At 44.2% G+C, this 21,605-nt stretch overlaps 1 protein-coding gene across 2 annotated transcripts in view; it reads right to left on the bottom strand.

Annotated features, from left to right (window-relative positions):
* Positions 1-3,888, bottom strand: part of SCTR (secretin receptor) — a 93,954-nt gene extending 90,066 nt beyond the window's left edge. For both annotated transcript variants that reach the window (XM_066346669.1, XM_066346670.1), the window contains exon 1: positions 3,609-3,888. In XM_066346669.1, the coding sequence (XP_066202766.1) occupies positions 3,609-3,677 (69 nt within the window). In that variant the 5' untranslated portion in view covers positions 3,678-3,888. The remainder of the gene's footprint in view (positions 1-3,608) is intronic.
* Positions 3,889-21,605: the final 17,717 nt, after the last annotated feature.

Genomic DNA, 21,605 nt, shown 5'->3' with positions numbered 1-21,605 from the left:
AACTGTTAAGACAACGGTTCTCAACAGGGGCACTTTTGTCCTCCCTGCCTCCCAGAAGACATTTGGAAATGTCTGAAGCCATTTCTGTTGTTACAACTTGGAGAGTTGTTTCTAGTGGGCAGAGACCAGGGATGCTGCTAAACATCGTACAATTGCACAGAATAAAGCATTGCCCAACTCCCCTCCCCGCACCCTGTCCCCATTATCCCCACCCTTGCTATGGGAGGGCATAGCTCTCTTCCCGGCACCCCTTGTTAGAAGCCCGGGTTTAAGATCCAAGATTATAGTGTCAAAGATAAGAAGCCATGATTCAAAGCCTGACCAATGGTGGCACAGTGGATAGAGCATCGACCTGGGATGCTGAGGTCTCAGGTTTGAAACCTCAAGATTGCTGACTTGAGCACTAGCTCACCAGCTTGAGCTCAGGGTCACCAGCTTAAGCACGGGGTCGCCAGCTTGAGCATGGGATTGTCAACATGATCCCATGGTCACTGGCTTGAAGACCAAAGGTCGTTGGCTTGAGCCCAAGTTCACTGGCTTGAGCAAGGGGTCACTCGTTCTGCTGGAGCCCACCAGTCAAGGCACATATAAGAAAGCAACCAATGAACAACTAAAGCGATACAACTATTAATTGATGCTTCTCATTTCTCTCCCTTCCTGTCTAGGTCCAATTTTGTAAGCAGCAGTGATTGCTTTCAAGATGTCATTCTTCACTCACTCACTCATTCATTCATTCAGCACACAATCATTGAGCTCCCTCTTACACTGTGATGGGGCCTAGGGATAAAGGATGAAGAAAACTAAGTCTCAGTGTTCAAGTTCAAAGTGTATGTTTAGAGGCGGAGGGGAGGACAGATGTGCTAGTGAATAGTTACAATACTGTCCCAGGTGGAAGTCCTCATGAGCTAGACATAGGCGGGGAGGTTAGCATAGGGAGGTGTGGACAAGGTTTCCTATGACAATCTCAAACTGCCCCCATCATCACTTTTGGGTTTTCATTTGTAAGGTTCCTTCCTGGCACCTCCCTGTCGAAAAGCAAGGTGGGGGGATGGGATAGTAATGACTGATTTGGCCTTACTGACCTCCCACTGGGAAGGTGCCTATGCTCTTATTCAGGGTGAGACCCAAATGAATAAAACCTGTTTGAATCCCCTTAAAATTTAAAATCAAATTTCTGACCACTCAGTTACACACACACACAAAAACAGGGTTTCATAGGCTGGGAAATACACCAATGACAGTAGGTCAATTTCACTGCTATTTGTTTTATTTATTTATTTTCTAAGTGAAAGGAGGGAATATAGTAAGACAAGATAAACTCTCACATGCACCCTGACCAGGATCCACCCAGCAACCCCTGTCTTGGGCCTATGCTCAAATCAGCCAAGCTATTTTTAGCACCTGAGTCTGATGCTGGGACCAGTCGAGCTACCCTCAGCACCAGGGCCAACACTGGAACCAATTGAGCCACTGGCTGCGAGAGGATAAGAGAGAGAGAAGGGGGAGCTGGGGGGGGGGGGGGGAAGCAGATGGTCGCTTCTCATGTGTGCCCTGACCAGGAATCAAGCCCGGATTTCCATATGCTGGGCTGATGCTCTGTCCACCGAGCCAACTACGAAGGCCTCATTCCTATTTATTAAAGGAGTGTGAGACCCTAGCTCTGGATAAGACCATAAAATAACCAGAGAACCAAGACTTATGGGAAACTAACTGGTAATAATGCAAAGCAGTACCAGTGAGTGCACGAAAATGACATGTAAGGACGAGGTATATAATTGGCAGAGCCCTGAGTGGTTGGAAATCAAAAGATCTGGGTTCTAGTCCCAGCTTTACCACTAACTTGCATATTTGGAGCAAGTCCCTTCTTTCTGTGGTCTCAGTTTACTCTGTAAAATGAAAAAACTGGACCAGAGCATAATGAAGCATTCTTCCAAGGAACACTGAATACCTCACTTGAAGCATGTGAAGGCTCTCATTTCCCCCTCTGCTTATTCTTGAGATAACACGGGAGTCCCCCCCACCCCACATAGATTAAAATGTAGGTTGAACCTCAGACCTGTTAATTTTTTCAGACAACTTCAGGGCACTGCAAATACTTAAGGAGGCTGGGGGGGGTCATAAAGAGGAAACTATTGTGTCTCCTATCCCTGGGCACTGAATAACAACATACCTGGAGGCTATATTTGGCTTTGAATTGTCCCCAATGCCCCAGGTGGCTTTTCCCCAAATTGAGAGTTCAGATGAAATGATTGGATGCTGTTGCACTAGCACCTTCCAACACTAGCACTGAGGAGAAACGGCTCCCAGGTTACCAGGAAGGTGGGAACAAGATCTCCAAATTACACTTTTCCAAACTACGGCTGCTAGAATGCCATGGACCTGCCAGAAGATGGACATCTACTGCTTGTCAACACTCTTATCAGCTCTGGAAGAAGAGGTTTTTCCTATGATAAAACAGGAAAGGACTACAGCAGGTCAAGGACTACAGGAGGTCAAGGTCATTGGACACCAGGAAGGATGTGCCCACGACAGATTGGAGACTCAAAACTGGGTCCCCAGGGGCTTTCCCTGGGGAATTTCTTGGGACAGAGAGGCTTGGGAGCTAGTCTGGAATGTTGGGGGAAAGAAGTGGTTCTGGAACCTGCACCCCTTACTCCCCAACACTGGAACCAATTGAGCCACTGGCTGCAAGAGGATAAGAGAGAGAGAAGGGGGAGCTGGGGGGGAAAAAAGCAGATGGTCGCTTCTCATGTGTGCCCTGACCACAACCTCCTTCCTTCTGTCCAGCCGCTCTGGGTGCGGCCACTCTCTCCTTCACGAATCCCACAGGAGAAGTTTGCCTTTTCCAGGAGTTTGTGTGGGAAAGAAAAATCAGCTACCGACTCTGCTGCCTTCTCTTTTCCATTCCAGCTTCTCCCTGGACCTGGTTTGTAGAGACCAGTTACTCCCAGGAGTCCCCAGGCATGCAGACAGGAGGGAGCCAAATCCCACAGGAGAGAGGGGGCAGGGAGCTGCAAAAGGTCCCATCCCAGACCAGGTCCCCTCCCAGACCCGGTCCCATCCCAGACCTGGAAGCAGCGGGCTGAGCCTTCTGGGTTGTTTCCCCCCACCTCTCACTCCCCATCTGCAGCCTGGTGTGTGTGAAAATGTCAAGGCTCTGGGCAGACGGATGTGGGTTCCAATTGTCTTCCTTTGGGGCAATATTCTCGGCCCTTCGAGTCCCCGTTTTCTTGTCTTTAAAGTGAGGTTGATAAGATCAACCTCGTAAGAAGGTATGAGGCTTCAATAAATAATGGAAGCAAAGTGCCAGCACCCGATAGGAACCGCAGGGGCAGCCCCAGAAATTCCGTCGAGGGGGGCCTCAGAGGCGCAGTCCAGAGCCCACAGGAAGGGGCGGGCGAAGAGGTGAAGAGCAGGGGTAGTCACCTGCGACCTGCCTTCCCCTGGCTCAGGCGTTTTTATTTTGGGAGGAGGAGGCCCTCTGGATTGAAGCTGATAGAGATGATTGATGCGGAGGACGGCGGTAAGAGTTTCCACAGCTCAGTGGGGGACCGCAGGGTCCCTCGCTCTCCCCATCCCGCCCGCCCGCGGAGGGGCGCGGTACTCACGGCGTGCGCGATGCCAGCGAGCAGCAGCAGCAGCAGCCGCAGCGACGACGGCGACAGGCGGGAGCGCATGGTGCCGGGCGAACGCCCCGACGGCCGCCCGCGCCGGAGCTCAGAGCCTCCCGCAGGGCCCCGGGAGCCGGCCTGCCGCCACGCCCGGAGGAGCCATCGCGGGGCCCCGTAACCTGCGGCGGCCCCGGGACTGCGCCCTTTCGGAGAGGCGGCGGCGCGCTAAGCCGCCCAGCCCATTGATAAGGACGCGGCGCTGCCTGCGCTCCTCCGCCCAGCCCGTCTGGCCACCAGCCGGCGCGCGAGCGGCGGGAGAGGAGGCGGCGGCGCGGGGTGGGGGCCGGGGGGGGGCGGGGGAGGCCTGCAGCCGGCTCCCGCAGGCTCGGCCGGGGGCCGGAGGAGACCTAGAAAGAGCTCGATGGCTCAGCCTTCGACACTGCAACACCCCCGATTCCGGAAAGAGAGCTCAGCCCTGCCTTGCGGCGCGCAGATGGGCAACCTATCAGTGTTTTCATCCTTCACGACACATCTAATAATAACCACCTTCGGGATGAAGAAGGTTGTGCTAGTGCCCTGTGACATAGCTGGGGCTCAGTCAATACCTGTTGCATTTAGTCCGTGGGACAGGTTTCTTGCACTTGATTTCCGGGTTTCTCTTTATTTTTCTTCCCCATTAAAGTTATACCGTCTCATTCTAGAAAGTTTCCTACGACAGGTATCATCACCCAAAAGAGCCTTTAATAATCAAGTGAACCAAGGAGGACCATCTGGTCTACCTGGGCATTTGGGGCTGTGCTGAAGGCAAACCACCCAGAAGTTTGGTGCTTCCTGGCCTCGCTGGAGGCTAGGTAAACATCAGGCGGATATTCCTAGTGGCCGGCTCCACCTCAGTCTGATTGTTCAGATATTCTGAAGAATGGCGTTGTGTTTCCTAGTACAAGGTATGCTCACATGGCTCTTGTACACCCAGCTTTTACTTTCTCTGCACCAGTGCCCGTTCCTTTTCTTCTTAACTCTATCTTGAGCGTTCTCCAGGCACTTGAAATAAATCAGTTCATTGAATCTCTTCTCAAACCCCCCAAACCCTTAGCTGATATTGTACCTGTTTGACAGAGGAGAGCACACAGGGTGGATGGAGGACTCCGAAAGTCAGATGGGAGAGCCTGGTTTCAGTGACTGCGCTGATTCTCTGTGACTAGCTTCTGGCCAAGTTGCTAAACCGCTGGTAAAGTAAGATGCTTAGCCCTCAGTAGCCTTCCTACACCAAGAGGTGACTGATGAGGTGAGGTTGGTAAACCACAGCAGAAATGAAAGAGAAGAAAGTACTTGCAGCTCCCAGGTCCACAGTCAATACTCAGTACATGTCTATAAACTTATAACCAGACTCACTTTTATTTATTTCTTTATTTATTAAAGACTTTATTCATTTTAGAGAGGAGAGAGAGAGAGAGAGAGAGAGAAGGGAGGAGCAGGAAGCTTCAACTCCCATATGTGCCTTGACCAGGCAAGCCCAGGGTTTTGAACCGGTGACCTCAGCATTCCAGGTCGACGCTTTATCCACTGCGCCACCACAGGTCAGGCTTATTTATTTTTTTAAATTGATTTTGCAAAGAGAGGAAGGAAGAGAAAGAGAGAGACAGGAATATTGACCAGTTTCTGTATGTGCCCTGACTGGGGACCAAACCGGCAACTTCTGCACTTCAGGACAAAGCTATAACCAACTTAGCTATCTGACCAGAGCCACAAACTCACTTTCAGGAACTTTCACTACAGATACTCACCCAAGGGCCCAATGAAAGATGTGCAAGGATGGTGGTTGAAGCACCATCAAAGGAGCAGAAAATGGGAGACAGTGTATGTGGAAGGGGAACACTTAGCCCACTCTTGATGTTTCCTTCCTCATGGAGAACAACCATGAATATAATCTCCTGGTCTCCTTCTAACCATCTCAACACACACACACACACACACACACACACACACACACACGCACGCACATGCACACACGCACACACACACACGAAGTCAGCTTTACATAATTGATGAATTTGGGATAAGGACTGGTATGAGGTTCTGCCCCAAACTCTCCCCTTCTTTTGACAGTGCTCCCACCTGCAAAGAGCCTGTAACTGAGTTGCCCTGGGTGAGGTTGTCATTCATGATCAGGCTTTGACTGTGTTGATCTAGTAACATCAGTGACAAGGTGGTGGCCTATCTAATTTTGGGATTTGCTGCTAGGAAAGTATAAACCACATTATCCAAGGCCAACATTATTAATAATAAAAGTGGTATTTGGCCCTGTGTGCCTTCATCTTATTTCTCAACTGGTTCAAGAGTTAGACTGGAAAGAATGTTACTTGCTGCATCCCACATAAACTCTAACACCCTAAATGTGCATGGGAAAGTACATGAGGTAAGGACCTGCAATTTATACTGTACAGACTTCTCTGTTGCTTGAATACTTTCTGTAACCACTGTATGTATTTTTTGTTTAAAAAAAATACCAAAATGCAACTTGTGTTCTATGCCAGAACCTCATAATCTTCACTGAAAAATCAAAACAACATCTATTCTGGGCACTTCAATAAATTTTTGGCCTGTGACAATCCATTCATTTTTCTTGAAATGGGAGGCCCTGCCTCTCACGGCATTGAGAAAAGGGTCTAAAGTGCTCTGTGAGAAGCCCTTTTAGAACCCCTGGATGTATCAGTGGCTCTGTAAACCCACCTGAGAAAACAATTTCATAATAGGGGTGGGGTGGGGGGTAAGGAGCAAACAATATACTAATACCTGCCATATGCAAGTAAGGCTTGTAGGAATTTAGGGTGTGTTGTCATAGCAGATCTTCCAATACTAGAAGAGAGAGAATCCCTTTCCTTGACTAGCAGGAAGAAAACTTGAGGCTTAGGGAAGATAAGCACTCTCCAACAACACAGCTAATAAAAGACAGGACCAGGATTTGAACCCAAGACGGAGCCCAGAGCCCATGCCCTTGGCACTGAACTGGGATTCCTCTCAGTCATAAAGATGACTTCCTTAACCCTGAGGCTTCTTTAGCTCTTTTGCACATATTATCTCTTTTGATCCTCAAAATAAGTCTGTGGGTCAGGTAAGACCAACAGTCAGTGGCTGGCAGGAGAGTAAGCAGCCTTGCTCTTATTGTTTAACTAAACAGAGTTGAAATAATGGGAGTATGTGTAGCTGTGTGGGCAGGTTGAGAGAGCCAACAAGGGAGAGTGAGGAGCCAGGGATTAGCAACAATACCTGAAGGGTGACAAAGACACTCTCTTGACCAAACTTTACGCAGCTCCTCTGACTCCCCTTCTTGACTGGTTCTCCACCTTGGCCCTGTCTGTCTTGGGCCTGCTTAGCCCAGACTTAGCAAGAATCTTGCCATCAGTGTTGTGAGAAAGGCCTCCTTCTGATATCTGATCACCCTTTATATCTGATCAATTTCCTCATTTCTCTCCTTCGGTGTGTAAATCCTGTCAGTTTAGCAAGAACCCTCCTATCCTTGATGTCTCTTCTTAGCCATCTCCCACCCACTGACCCCTTTATCTGTTTCTTATCTATAAATCCCCTCATCCTTTTTTTTGTATTCCAAGTTGAGTGCAATCTTTCTGCCCTAATGCAACAGTTTTGAATGAGGTATTCTTTGATTAAGTTATGGAATAAAGTCTTACCATTCTATCAAGTGTCAGAACAATTTTTTTCTTCAATAAAGGGCAGGGCGATAGAGCAGTGTTCCCAGAAAGCAGCAAGAGCTGCCCTTGGGAGGGGAGCCACCCGTCTGAACTTAACCACAGAGGAATGCAGTCACTGTCAAAACTGTGGCTTGGCAAGGGCGTCACGCCTCTCTTCTGTCCATCCAGCAATGTCTGCCATCGGCTGAACCAGTGCAAAGCCAGAGACAAGGCAGACAGATGGGGAGTGAAGGGGTATGGAGAAACTGTCCATAGATTTAATCTCCTGGGTGGAGAAGGTTGAAAATGGATTTGGAGGATTGAGGCAAAAGGAGAATAACTCCACATGGAAATATCATTATACTCACTTCATAGATGAAGAAACTAAGATTTGCTGAGGTTTTAACTCAAGATTACACAGCTGAGAGGTAGGCTTGCTGATACTGAAATGCTGGTATTTTGATTCCCAGCCTAAGTTGGTTCCATCACTCTTATGCCCATTACCCTTAATTCTAGCGATGAAAAATGAGCAATTGTTTATGATCATTTCACAGTTCTAGAGGTTGACTAAGCTCAGTCAGGTAGTTCTCATTTGGGGTCTCTCACACGGTTGCATGGACAGTGGCTGGAACCAGAGTCACCCCGAGATGTAGTCGCTCAAATGTCTGGGACTGGGCAAGAATACTCTTATATGTCTGGGGCTGGAATAGCTGGGGGCTCCTCAGCCATCTTTCCCTATCTCTTTGCTATAACCTCCCCCCAATACCCACCCAACCCACCTCCACATCTGAACCTAGGAGAGTAGAGGAGGAGTGATTTTTCTTCCTCTACAATACAAATAAATCCCCTCAAAAATTAAGTTTAAAATTTCCCTGGTACCAAAGGGAAAGAGATCTTTTTTCCTCTTTTTTTTTTTTTTTTTTGTATTTTTCCAAAGCTGGAAAAGGGGAGGCAGTCAGACAGACTCCCATATGCGCCCAACCGGGATCCACCCAGCATGCCAAGCCTAGGGCAATGCTCTGCCCATCTTGGGGCGTCGCTCTGCTGCAATCAGAGCCATTCTAGCGCCTGAGGCAGAGGCCACAGAGCCATCCTCAGCACCTGGGCCAACTTTGCTCCAATGGAGCCCTGGCTGCGGGAGGGGAAGAAAGAGACAGAGAGGAAGGAGAGGGGGAGGGGCAGAGAAGCAGATGGGTGCTTCTCCTGTGTGCCTTGGCTGGGAATCGAACCTGGGACTCCTGCATGCCAGGCCGACGCTCTACCACTGAGCCAACCAGCCAGGGCCACTTCCTCTTCCTTTTTTTTTTTTAAAAAAAAAAACTTTTTAAATCTATTTATTGATTTTAGAGAGAGAAAGGGGGAGAGAGACAGAAAAACTGATCTGTTCCTGTATGTGCCCTGACTGAGGATCGAACCCACAACCTTCATTTCTCTGGGGACAATGCACCAATCAACTGAACTAGCTAAGGCTCCCCTTCCTTTCCTTTCAGCATTTCCTTTAGAAAACTGACCATTAGGAATCCTTTCTCTTTCTCTTTGAGAGGCATAGAAATCTTTTTAAAAGCTAATTAAGCCTCTTGCCAGTTTTGCATCCCAGGAATGTCTTTTTTGAAGACTTTGTCATCTCTTTGAAATGTGAACACCAAGGAAGGTGGGGTTCTGCATCCCTGTCACTATGGGAGTTTAGCCCAGGCACTTGGCTCCCAGTTGCAATTTCCCACCTATGGAAAAGCTATGAGAAGTTCTCGTTTTCTTTAGATAATGACAAGTAGCATGTGTGTGTGATGGATCATATTTGCCTGGCTGTCTAAAAGGGTACAATTTTTATTTATCTTTGCAATTTCTCTTGTAGATTGTTAGTGACATGCCTCACAGTCTAGTTTAATGCTCAGTTATTGATAAAACTGGTTCATTCTTGTCTTCATTTTGTGTGAGGATTCATCTGGTTGGCAGGAGATTTTATTTTTAATTATTTTTCCAACAAGAAATCATGTCATATTTCTCTTTTGCATATTTCCAACAGCAACAAACTGTTGGAAAACTAATTAAGCGCAGTCCCTCAATGAATATTTATGGAGTACTTACGCTGACCCTGACCTAGGTGCTGTGTGCCAGAACAATGGAAGCTGGGGAAACTGCCCTTGGTCACCGCAGCCCCATGCACAAAGCCAGCGGTGCTACGATTGCACTGCCATCCCAAGAGGCCTGGAACTATGACTGAGGCCGGTCGTCAACACTTCAGAGGCTCTCATAACCACACATTTAACAGATCTCTTGGTTGGAGGTTATAAGCAGATGCAGAAGGTATGGTGGATGACACTGCAAACTGATCAATTCTATGGGAGCATATACTAAAGGACCAGACCAACCCTGGAAGGTTAATGTCTTAGGTTGGGTCATATCAGTCACCATTTTGGCAGGGAAAATATATTTGAATATTGACAATTTTGGAAGGTTCATCCTAATAGACAGACATCTTGGTGGTGTCAGGCCAAACTTTATTCCCTTTTTTTCTGATACAAGAGTCCTCTTCCTTCCCCAACTCTCAGACCAATAGCTTGGGTGTGGCTTTCACCAGCAGCAGACCAGGAATGAGCACATGACTCAGGCCCAGAGAAGGAGAGTCACACCTCACAATTAGCCACATTGACTGGTTCAGGGATGGGCATGTGACTCAAGCTGGGCCAATAGGAACAGCAGAACAAAACCTATGTGTTGGCACTATGCTCTACTTGGGAGCCAGATGACAGCCTTTCCACAGCATGCCAAGACTCTGGCTGAGAATGAGGCCAACACTAAGTGGAGAGAACCAAGAAACAAAAAGAGACAAAATCTTGACCTACTCTGACTTGTGGCTTAAAATGCAGCTGTGACTGGAGCCTCTCTTGATAAATGCTAGACAGACATATGATAGATAACTATTAAACTTTTGGGGGGAGGGGGGTTGATGCTTTTGAATCCGTTTTTTTCACTGGTAACAGAAAGAGCCCTGACATATACTTAAGGAAAGTTTCCAGAAAAAGTAACACATATTTGAGCTGAATGGGGTTGGTTACAGGGTGAGAAGTCAGGAGAGCACTGGGGAAAGAAGGAGTGAGGATTTGGCTATCCTTGGGTATCCTGGTGTAAGGCCTTCACCAGATGACCCTACCAATGAGATGAACGTGCTCTGCCCCTTCACCTGCTCAATAAACCAAACAAAAAGATCTGTCCTCTCCTGAATGGGAGCTTTCCTGGGAGCTGAGCTAATGTATTATTGATGAGCCATAAATAATGGGGCAGGCATGACTTCCTATTCAGTGCTGAAGCACAAGATACAGCACTGACATTTAATGAGGCTTTTATGGTTCAGGTTCCCTGTTTCCACTCTGGGACTGGGGGCTGGCTTTCTCAGGAAAACAGCTTTTCCTTTACTTTTCTTATTCTCCTCCTCTCTTTGTCAGCATCCTTTTGAATGTTTCTGTGAAATATTATGGTTAAACAGATCAAACAAAAGAGAGCAAATAAGCCCTCACCAGGTAGCTCAGTTAGTTCGAGTGCCGTTCCAACATGCCAAGGCTGTGGGTTCGATCCACAGGCAGGATACATACAGCAGACAACAAATGACAGCATTAATGCGTAGAGCGAAAGGTCAGTGTTTCTCTTTCTTTTTCCCTTCCTGTCTTTCTAAAAATCAATAAATTTAAAACTAGAACAAGAGAGCAAATAAAACCATATACAAAAGACAATGTTGCTATTGCTCCCAAGGCCTTAACCTTCACTGGATTGAGTGAAGGAAGTTCAGGTACACCCCAACCTCCCAAGAGCTCTTCAACATCTCTGCCTGATAAAGCAGCTTGGCTTGGCACACAGAAAAGAATATCCCCAACAGACAAAACTGGATTCAAATCCTGACCTAGTCATCAATTAGCCATGTGACTTTGGTCAAGTTACTTTAGCCCCCTAAGACTCAATTTCTTCATCTGCATAATGGAAAAAGTAATACCCATATTTCAGCATTGCTGTTAGGTTGAAAATAATTCAATGCAATTAAATTGTCTGGATATATAAATTAAGATGCATTTGAATGCATAAAATAGACAAACCAACTCAAACTGGCAATAAGAGTAAGTATCAGCTTACGTGACTGAGAGTCTAGAGACAGAGCATGCTTCCGGGTGGACTGGTACATGGCTCAAATTCTGTCTGCCGTGCTCGTTTTCGCTCTGCCATCTTCTGACTGGAACAACCTCAGGCCAATCTTGCTTTAGGTAAGCTGTCTGCAGTAGTTCTGTAGTCTCCCATCCACAATCAATGCCAGAGGAACAGAGAATGTAGTATTCTCTTCAGAAACTGACTCCCCTTTGTTGGAAGGTAGACTGTGTTCCTGGTGCAGATTTGAAACAATCGCAACTGAGGGAGTGATGTTGCACAACTTCCAAGGTTAGATCATTAAAGAAACACAGCTTCGGCCTGACCTGTGGTGGCGCAGTGGATAAAACGTCAACCTGGAAATGCTGAGGTCGCCGGTTCGAAACCCTGGGCTTGCCTGGTCAAGGCACATATGGGAGTTGATGCTTCCAGCTCCTCCCCCCTGTCTCTCTCTCCTCTCTGTCTCTCTCTCTCCCTCTCTCTCTCCTCTCTAAAATGAATAAATAAAATTAAAAATTAAAAAAAAATTAAAAAAAAAGAAAAAAGAAAAAAAAGAAACACAGCTTCAGCCTGGCTCTCTCCTGGAACCCAGTGGCCATTTTGTGAGAAAGTTCAGGGCATGTGTGGGTATTTGGGTCAAGAGCTTTAGGTAGGCTACCCACTGGCAGCTTGAGCATCAACCATCAGACGATGCCTTCAGACTATTCTATCTCCCAGCTTTTGGGTTTTCTACCTGAAGCCACAGACTTTTTGGAGCAGAAACAAGCCATCTCTGATGAATTCCCATCCCATAGAAACTGTGAGAGATACTAAATGGTTATAGCTGCTTTGAACCATTGTTTTGGAACAACTTGTTATGATGGAACAATACAAAATGAAGATAACATAAATTTTTTTAAAAGAATTCTGCAGGGCAAAAACTATTAAGAGCAAATGACAAGCTGGGGGGAAATTTTTACAACACTTATCACAAACAAAAGACTAATGTTCTTAATATATAAAGAGCTCCAACAACTCAATAAGAAAAAGATCAGATTCCAATGAAGAAATGAGTAGGGGGTATGGATTTACAGAAAAGAAAACAAAAATGTCTCCTAAACATATCAAAACATGCTCACCTTTCCTTATCATTAGAGAAGTAAAAAGTAGAAGCATATTGAAATACTATATTTTACCCATCAAACTGGTAAAAACATAAATGTTTTATAATATATTCTGTTAGTGAGGCTGCAAGGAAGCAAGTGCTCTTCTGCATTACAAGTAGGAGTGAATAATTAACACAAAACCCATGATAGGAAACTTGACAATAGTTATCAGTATTACAAATGCACAAACCATTTGACCTAGTATTTATACTTTAGGAACTCTTCTTATATACATTTACTCACATGTAAATGAGTGGATGTATGTACAAGTTTTGTAGAAATGATGTATTCATTTGTTTAAATCACTACAGCATAGTTTATAATGGCAAAAGATCAGGAACAACCTATATAACTGACAATAGGGGACTGGTTACATAATCATAGAATATTTGTAGCCATAAAAAAAGAATAAGGAGGTACTTCATGTATAGAATGATCATAGGGTAATATTGAATAATCAACCAGATATATTTTTAAGTGAAAAAAGAAAGAGGATTGAGAAGAGTAAGCTATTTGGGCTTTTAAACAGGGGATGAACTTTTAAAATATATGTAAGCATACATATAATTGCTTCTATATGTATAGCATATTTCTTGAAAGATAAATAAGAATTTAGTAAGATGCATTACCTCTGGGAAAGGGAATCTGGTGGCTTAAGCACAGGAGTAAAGGGAGATTTTTCACATCTTGAATTTTGAACCATATTAATATTTTTTCCTTTTCCAAATTACATATTTAGAACTTACTTGACATAACTCATTAATGATTAAATTCTACAAATATTTTGGAGGGACCATCATGTGCTAGGCAGTGTGCAAGGCGATGAGTATACAGTGGTGAACAATCAGCCTTGGTTGAACTTATCATCTAAGAAGACAGACATCTAAGAAGCAAACCCATCAGTCAAGAATCATACACTACATTAAGGACACTGAAGGGACACCCCAGTGCTAGGAGAAGATAATGGCTGGGACCTGATTTAGAAAATATCTACTGTAAAACAAAAGTTGACTAGATATTCTGTCACCAAAAAGGATTTATTTGGGAAAAAGAAAGAATTGCAATCCTGTGAGTGCAACCAAGGTGAACCACGTGGATGTTCTGCTCAAAGATGGAGTAAGTACTTCATAGATGGGAGAGGAAGTTAAAAGGAAGGGCTGTTACAACCATACAGCTATGTTGTAAATAGAATTTTTCCTGAAGGGCTTTCTTGATGACATAGAGTGTGACAGCTCTTCCCATGGGCCCTAGCTCCTCCTAATTTCTGTCCAGATTAAGATAGTTCACAAATTTTAACAAAGGGAATCCAGGAAAAGCCTTTTTGAGGGAGGGATTCTTAGGCTGATTAGGAAGTAGCCATGTTTCTGATTATTTATTGCTGCAGTTATATCTATCGTCAAACTTACTGGCTTGAAACGACAACCATTTTATTATTTCTCACTAATTTGGGGATCAGAAATTCAGGAAAAACTGGGCTGGAAAGTTAAAGCAATCAGAGATCTACCTAGACTCACAGTGAGGGCAGAGGGACCCACCTGTCCCTGGGAGGAGTGACAAAGAATTTTCAGCCAGCTTTAAATCCCAACACTGGGCAGCGGGGGTGGGAGAGGAGCACAGCAGAGTGGGGTGAGGAGAAGGTGGAAAAAGGTCAGGTCCCGCAAAGCCTTGAAACTTGTGTTAAGAATTTAGAATTTTATTTCCTGTATAATGTAAAGCCACTGTAGGGTTTTAAGCAAGGATATTAATTGCTCCCCTCATTCTGCCAAAGTGTGTAGCTTACAGCTTCCATGCATGCAGAAGGCTGGGATACTTTTGTATTCCACTCATTGAAAACACTAAGCAAAATAAATGTAAAATACATAAATGAATTGATTAAATAATTGATATTTAATGCAGCTATAATTCTAGGGCATCAGTTCAGTGATTCCCAAACTTTCATGTGTCTATGAATCTCCTGAGGGATCTTTTTTTTACAGTGACAGAGAGAGACGGACAGACAGGAACAGAGAGAGATGAGAAGCATTAGTCATCAGTTTTTCGTTGCGACACCTTAGTTGTTCATTGATTGCTCTCTCATATGTGCCTTGACCGTGGGCATTCAGCAGACCGAGTAACCCCTTGCTTGAGGTGAGCCTTGCTCAAACCAGATGAGCCCGTGCTCAAGCTGGCGACCTCGGGTCTCAAACCTGGGTCCACCACATCCCAGTCCGACGCTCTATCCACTGCGCCACTGCCTGGTCAGGCTCCTGAGGGATCTTTATAAAATGCTGTCTGATTCATTAAGTCTGGGGTGACCTGAAATTCTGAATTTTCTAACAAGCTCTTGTGTTACAGGGCACACTTTGAGTGGTTAGTGTTTAGAAATCATTGTATGTCAGAACGTTTTCAGCTGAAAGAAAAAGATATATGCGGGTACAAAACAATTAAAGGTGAAATGATGTCTTCCAGGTCTAGAGTCTTCTTTCTGTCTCCTGCTGTCCTCATCAGCTTTGCCTTAACGATAAGGATCTCTCACGGCCTCTGATGGCTGTTGCAATTCCAAGGAATCACTCTGAACACTACAATGTCCAGAAAAAGAAAAATGCTATATCTACCCATGTGTAAGGTATTTTTCCCTGCCAAGGAAGAAGGAAGGGGCATAGCCACGAAGTGTGGATAAGCAAAAGCTTTATTGAGTACAGCGCATCCCACCTGACGAGGTTCTCTATTCCCAGGGACAGAGGCCAGGAAAGTCGCATAGGGTGACCTGCGTGGGGGATATTTAAAGGGTCTCTAGGATGGTCGAGCTAATATGACGTGGTGAAATCTCACTGACTGGCAGACAGTCGCTTTTTCCAAAGGGCTCCTGGGAAGTTTCTTTTGGGTGCATGGTTGTGGGCGGCTCTAGCCAAAGTTCCCTGGTCTGGGTTCCTCACATGACCTTCCCCCATTGCTGACCACCCTACACCATGTATGTCTCTTTTCTAGGAGAGAGGAAACCTTTTCCAGCAGTCCCCCAGAAGCCTTCCCTTAATGTCTCTGGGTCCAGAATTGGGTTACATACTCAATTTTAAATCAACTGTGGGCAGAAGGATCAGGAATTCAGTGATTTGCCTAGACTAGACTAATCAGCATCTATTGCTGGAACTGGGGGTGTGGGGAGAAACCTAAGCTGTTGTAAAGTATATTATCTTAATTCTGGGGGTTACATAGAGACACCAAGGCAGGATACAGAAGAAATTTTAGGAGGAGATTTATTAATAAGCCGGCTACATGAGACTTACACGGGGTACAGCTAACCCAAATCGTGCCGCCTCGAATATAGCTCTGAGGTTAGTTATATAGACTTAATCACACACAGGTTGGGAGGAAAAGAGGGGGCGCATGGCACAATAGTCAATCATTAACAAGCTTACAACATTTATCTATTGGATCTATTAAAAGGAAAAAAAACATTCCTACACATTAAAACTTACAAGGTAACACAATAGCGATAAAAGTCGTTTTACGTATTAAGACATTCCCAAATTTTCTAGGGTCCTTACCACAACAGTGAAAAGTTTTTTAGCTTAGGATAAGGAAATAAGAAATCACCTTTGTTAAAAGTACTGAGGTTAGCTTTAGTTTACAAGTTTTATACATATAAAGGATTTCAAAAGGGATGATTATTAGAAAGCATATGCAGGTTTTTCAGGCAAGGGGAGTGGCCTTGTGATCCCTTTGTCTAGAGGTATACTTTACTCTCAGGACTCCAGGAGGGGAGGAAGAGTTAAAATCAGTGTAGGATATGTAAACATTGTCTCCTAAAGGATCTTATTGAAAGGGAAGAGGAAGTTTTCAGATAACCTTTATCTTCTTTGTTGTCTACCAAGTAGTGGCCTCAGTCCTTCCAGAGAACTACAGTTAAATTATGACTAGATGGCCTATTTGTCCTTGCAAGCCAAGACGCTTCTGCATTCCTCTCCCTCCATTCTCCACAGAAAGGAGGGTGCAAGAAGCCCAAACTTTCCTCTTTAAAATGGCATTGCCAATACCAAGCCCTACAGTTCTTTGGTACCTTATCACAAAGCAACGTTGAGGTTCTCTTAGTGAGGAAGCAGAAGTCAGTAACCAGCAGTGTCCACTTCACTATAATGCACGTTTGGTTAATTGATTGTACAGAGACCTACATATGATATCATATCTGTATATAAAACAGGGAATTTGGCATTATTTCTAAGAAAAAAATAAGTACAAATTTAAAGGTGTTACCCAATACCAATTTTTAAATGTACAGAAACATGAATTTGATGATTTGAGCTGAGCAGAAAATTCTGGGATTATTGGAAACATAGTACCTGTCCTGAAATCTACAACCTTGTTAGAGCAACACAACACTAAGAACTAGAGTAACCTACTACATAAACAAATGAATTTTTTACCCACTCGGCGTATAGTTACTCGGTAATCACTATGAACAGAGAACTGTGTCAGGACTATGGGAGATCCAAAGATAAAGCATAGTCCCCTCCTCCTAAGAATCCTGCAAGCCAGTAGGCACGGCCACCATCACAGCTGCCTGGCCCATGCAGGTTCGCATTAGATTCAGACAGACGGTAATGAAACAATGGAGCCAAGAACTGGTGGGCCATTAGCTTTAATCCTAGCTTGCACCCAGTGGGCAAGAAATACACACAGTGGGAAAACACTTCTCTTTCCATTCAGGGTTCCCAAAACCACTGACTTATCTGAGTTTCCTAGAATCAAAGGTTTCTAGCTCAGCAGCCTTATTCACCTCTGTTCCCCATCTCCTTCTCTCTGCACAAACTGCACAAACTGGCTTCTCCTTCAGCACTCTGACATCTTGGCTGCTTCTCTTCTCCTCCACATGGCCTTTCTCTGCTCGCCTCCTGCATAGGCTCCTCTGCCCCATTTTATAGTGTAGAAATCAAAACCTTTAATCCAATATACAAACAAAGAAGTCTCTGATACAAAGTCACTTAAAATGGGAAAGGCTTAGTGACTAAGCCTTAGGCCAGGGGTCAGGAACCTTTTTGTCTGAGAGAGCCATGAATGCCACATATTTTAAAATGTAACTCCGTGAGAGCCATACAATATGTTTAACACTAAATACAAGTAAATGTGTGTGTTTTCTGTAAGATCAACACTTTTAAAGTACAATAAGTCTCTGAATTCTTTCTAATAACGTTGTTATGCTGTTGCTAACCAATGATGAATAAAGTACTTCTTACCATTAATGTGACTTCTGGTGCTGCATGGTTTTGCTGATGGCTTTGTAGTCTGGTTGATGCATGGTGAGGTTAAGCTTCATGCAGGCATTGAGACTTCCATCCATTAAACGTGACCATAGGTTGGTCTTAACGTTCTTTCGATGTGAGAAAGACTGCTCACATGCATACATAGAGCCAAACATTGTCAGTACAGCAATACTCACACGCTGCAGTTGTTGTGGTACATGACAGGAAGCGTGTTCCAAGTTTTGACAATCAGCTGGTTCGCGGGTTGAAGTTTTTTCATTTCTCTCCACTTGTGTTTGCTCGCCAACTCTGCTTGCTGTCGTGCAAGTCTTTCCAAATCTTCATTCAGTGACTTGAACTTATTCACTCACATGTCTGAGGCCTTCAGGTCAGCAGCTTGTAGCTCAAAATCTCTGGTGGAGACACCAGGGATGTAACTCAGGTCAGTGCTGTCCACTGCACACTCATGTGGATGGTGATGAACTTAAAAAGACGAGTGCGCTCACAAAATTCTTGAAAGCACGCTTTGAATGACTGCAGGAGATTAGATGTGAAGCCCACCAGCTGCTGGAGATCAAGATGTTGAGCAGGGTCACCTCGCTGTGCATGCATCTTTAAACTCTCCCAGTTTTTCAAAGTGTAGTAAACGACCTGTTTCAATGTCGGCAATAAAGAGTTCCAGCTTGTTTTCAAATGCAAACACTGCTTGTTGAAGGGATAAGACTGTATTTCCAATGCCTTGCATTTTCACATTGAGCTGGTTCAGATGTTCAGTCATATCCACGAGATAGTAGAACTTCAGGAGCCACTCAGTGTTAGCTAACACAGGATGCTCGACATTTTTCAATTCCAGAAAAGTCCAGATTTCGCTCAGACTAGCCATAAAATGGCTGAGCACCTTCCCTCTTATAAACCAATGCACACTGCAGTGCAGAAGCAGACCAGGATAATTATTCCCAACTTCATCCAGCAGTGTTTTAAACTGGCGATCATTTAAAGTTCAGGCAACCATAAAGTTGAACACCCAAATGATCAGCGACATCACCTCACCAAGCTGCTCGCCACACATCTGAGCACAAAGCGCCTCCTGATGTAGGATGCAGTGAAAAACTTAGGATGGGTCTCTTTTATGTTCAGGAAGAGGTGCTACGAATCCTCTGTTTTTCCCCACCACGCACAGAGCACCATCAGTACACACCAAAATAAGTTTATTCATTGGTAGATTATTTTCTTTAGCAAACTCAGTGAAAGACTTGAATAAATCCTCCCCTCTTGTTGTTTCTTTCATAGGCAAAACAGCAAGACTTTCCTCATGTAGTGTGTCACCAACAGCATACCTTGCAATCACGCTGAACTGGGATAAATGGTTTAAATCTATTGACTCATCTAAAGCAAGAGAAAAGAATGGTGCTGTATTTATGTCCTTCACTTGTGTTGCCTCAATTTGATTTACCATCATGATGGTACAATCATGAACAGTTCTTGCCGACAGGGGCATGTCTTTTATTCCTTTGATTATCTTGTCTTTATCCAAAAAGTCGTCAAAAAGTTCATTGGCAACATCAAGCATGAATGTTTTGGCATACTCCCCATCTGTGAATGGCTTTCCGTTTCTCACAATTGCTAAAGCACCAGCAAAGCTAGCTGAATTCCAGTCACCTTGTTGGGTCCAAGCATGGAGTTGCTGCTGACTAGCTTGTATTCTGCACAGCTAATCTGTCCCCTGCTGGATATTTCGATGCAAATGCAGTATGGCGTGTGTTGAAGTGCCACTTTATATTTGACCATTTCATCGATGCAATTTTATCATTGCATATTAGACATACTGCAGAACCTGTTCTCTCCACAAAGGTGAATTCCTATGTCCATTTCTGCTGAAAAGTATGATACTCCTCATCTTTTTTTCTTTTAGCCATCTTCTTCATCAAAAGGTTTCTGCAATAAGCTAGCTGACTACTTGATTAAAAGGAGAAAAGTTTACCTCCTGACCTCACAATGACCCATGTACATTATGCATTATTCAATAAAAATTTGGTGTTATCCCATTGGACAGCTGTGATTGGCTCCAGACACCCACATCCATGAACATGAGCAGTAGGAAATGAATGGATTGTAATACATGAGAATGTTTTATATTTTTAACGTTATTATTTTTATTAACGATTTGTCTGTGAGCCAGATGCAGCCATCAAAAGAGCCACATCTGGCTCGTGAGCCATAGGTTCCCGACCCCTGCCTTAGGCTATAACGAAGCCTGCTTATAGCCTGTCCCCCACACCCAATGCAAACTAAAAGCGAGCAGACATATATATTATATTTACAAACTTATTTGACCAACAAAGACACATACACAAATAATGATGGGTACAGCATATAAAAAGATAAGCACCAAAAAAGATGATGAAATAAGGTGTATGGAAGCCCAGAGGAGGGCAACAGCCCCTGGGAAATACCATCTCTAGTGTTAGCCTTGAAAGATGGGGAGGTTCTTAATCATTAATGGTGGTGGCCAGAAGGGAGGGATTGGAGAGTGAGAAGATGGAAGAAATAAGCAGTTCCAGTGGGAGGAAAAAAAACAAAACTATAAAAAGTGCAACAAGTGATGTGGGTGTGAGAAAAGCAGGTATCCTCACTGAATTCCTGCTATAATCTCTTACCAACAGGAAGGCATAGATGACATCAAGTGTCAACTCATAGATGGAGAGAGCAAGACAAGGGCAGTTCCTGGGAAGAGAGTGGCCTGAGCCATCTGTGTAAGAAACAATGTCCTTGGGCAACCAGGGTGGAGTAGGCAAGGTAGGAGGTTAGGAAAGCAGACCCAGCTTCATGGTTTATAACCCCTAAATATGAGTATCAAGGACAGAAACAGTTTCTTTGGTGAATAAATTGGAACAACAACAAAATGATATGGAGGGAGAATCTGTTGATTAAAGGAGATCTAAAAGACACAGCAATCCATTGCAATGTGTAGACTTTATTTAAATTCTGCTTCAAAGCATCAACCACTAAAAATATATATATTTTTTATAATACTTATGATACAATTGAATACAGAATATTTGAAGATGTCAAAATTATTGTAATTTTTAGCTAAAAATATTATAATTATTTTAGGTACTAGTATTGTGGTTATGTTTTTGAAGAGTCCTTATCTTTTGGAGTTATATTCTGAAATACTTGGAATATAATTTGGGTAAAATGATGTTTGAGATGTCCTTCAAAATAATACAGGGAGCAAAGGAAAGGTACAAAGTAAGATTGGCCATGATTTAATTATTGTTGCAGGCGAGTGTTGAAGGTTTACCATACTATTCTGCCTACCTTTGTATATATTTGAAATTTATCATAATAGAAAACAAATTAACCTAGGGCAGTGGTTCTCAAACTTTTTGAAGTCGGGACGCATTTAAAATCCTACAAGTAATTGTAGGTGCACTATATACAAATTTCTGAGAAATATGTTGTAAGGTCGGTGGGCAATGGGGGAAGGTCACGTGAGGAACCAGGCCCGGGAACTTAAGCTGGAACCACCCGCATACTCATGCGCATCGAAAGAAGCTTCCCAGGAGTCCTTTGGAAAAAAGCGGCCATCTGTCAGCCAATGACATTTTGCCATGACATATTACCTCAAACACCCTAAATGACCCTTTAAATTTCCCCCATGCAATTTCCTCCATATGATTTCTCTGGCCCCTGTCCCCCAGACCAGAGAAACTCGTTGGGCAGGATGCGCTGTACTAAATAGAGCTTTTGCTATTCCACACTTCGTGGCTACGCTTTTCCTTCTTTCTTGGTGGGGAAAAATACCTTACATAT

The sequence above is a fragment of the Saccopteryx leptura genome, chromosome 7 (genome assembly GCF_036850995.1).
Source record: "Saccopteryx leptura isolate mSacLep1 chromosome 7, mSacLep1_pri_phased_curated, whole genome shotgun sequence".
Taxonomy (NCBI): domain Eukaryota; kingdom Metazoa; phylum Chordata; class Mammalia; order Chiroptera; family Emballonuridae; genus Saccopteryx; species Saccopteryx leptura.
Note: the sequence above shows the minus strand (reverse complement) of the source record. Positions and strands in the feature narration are given on the sequence as shown.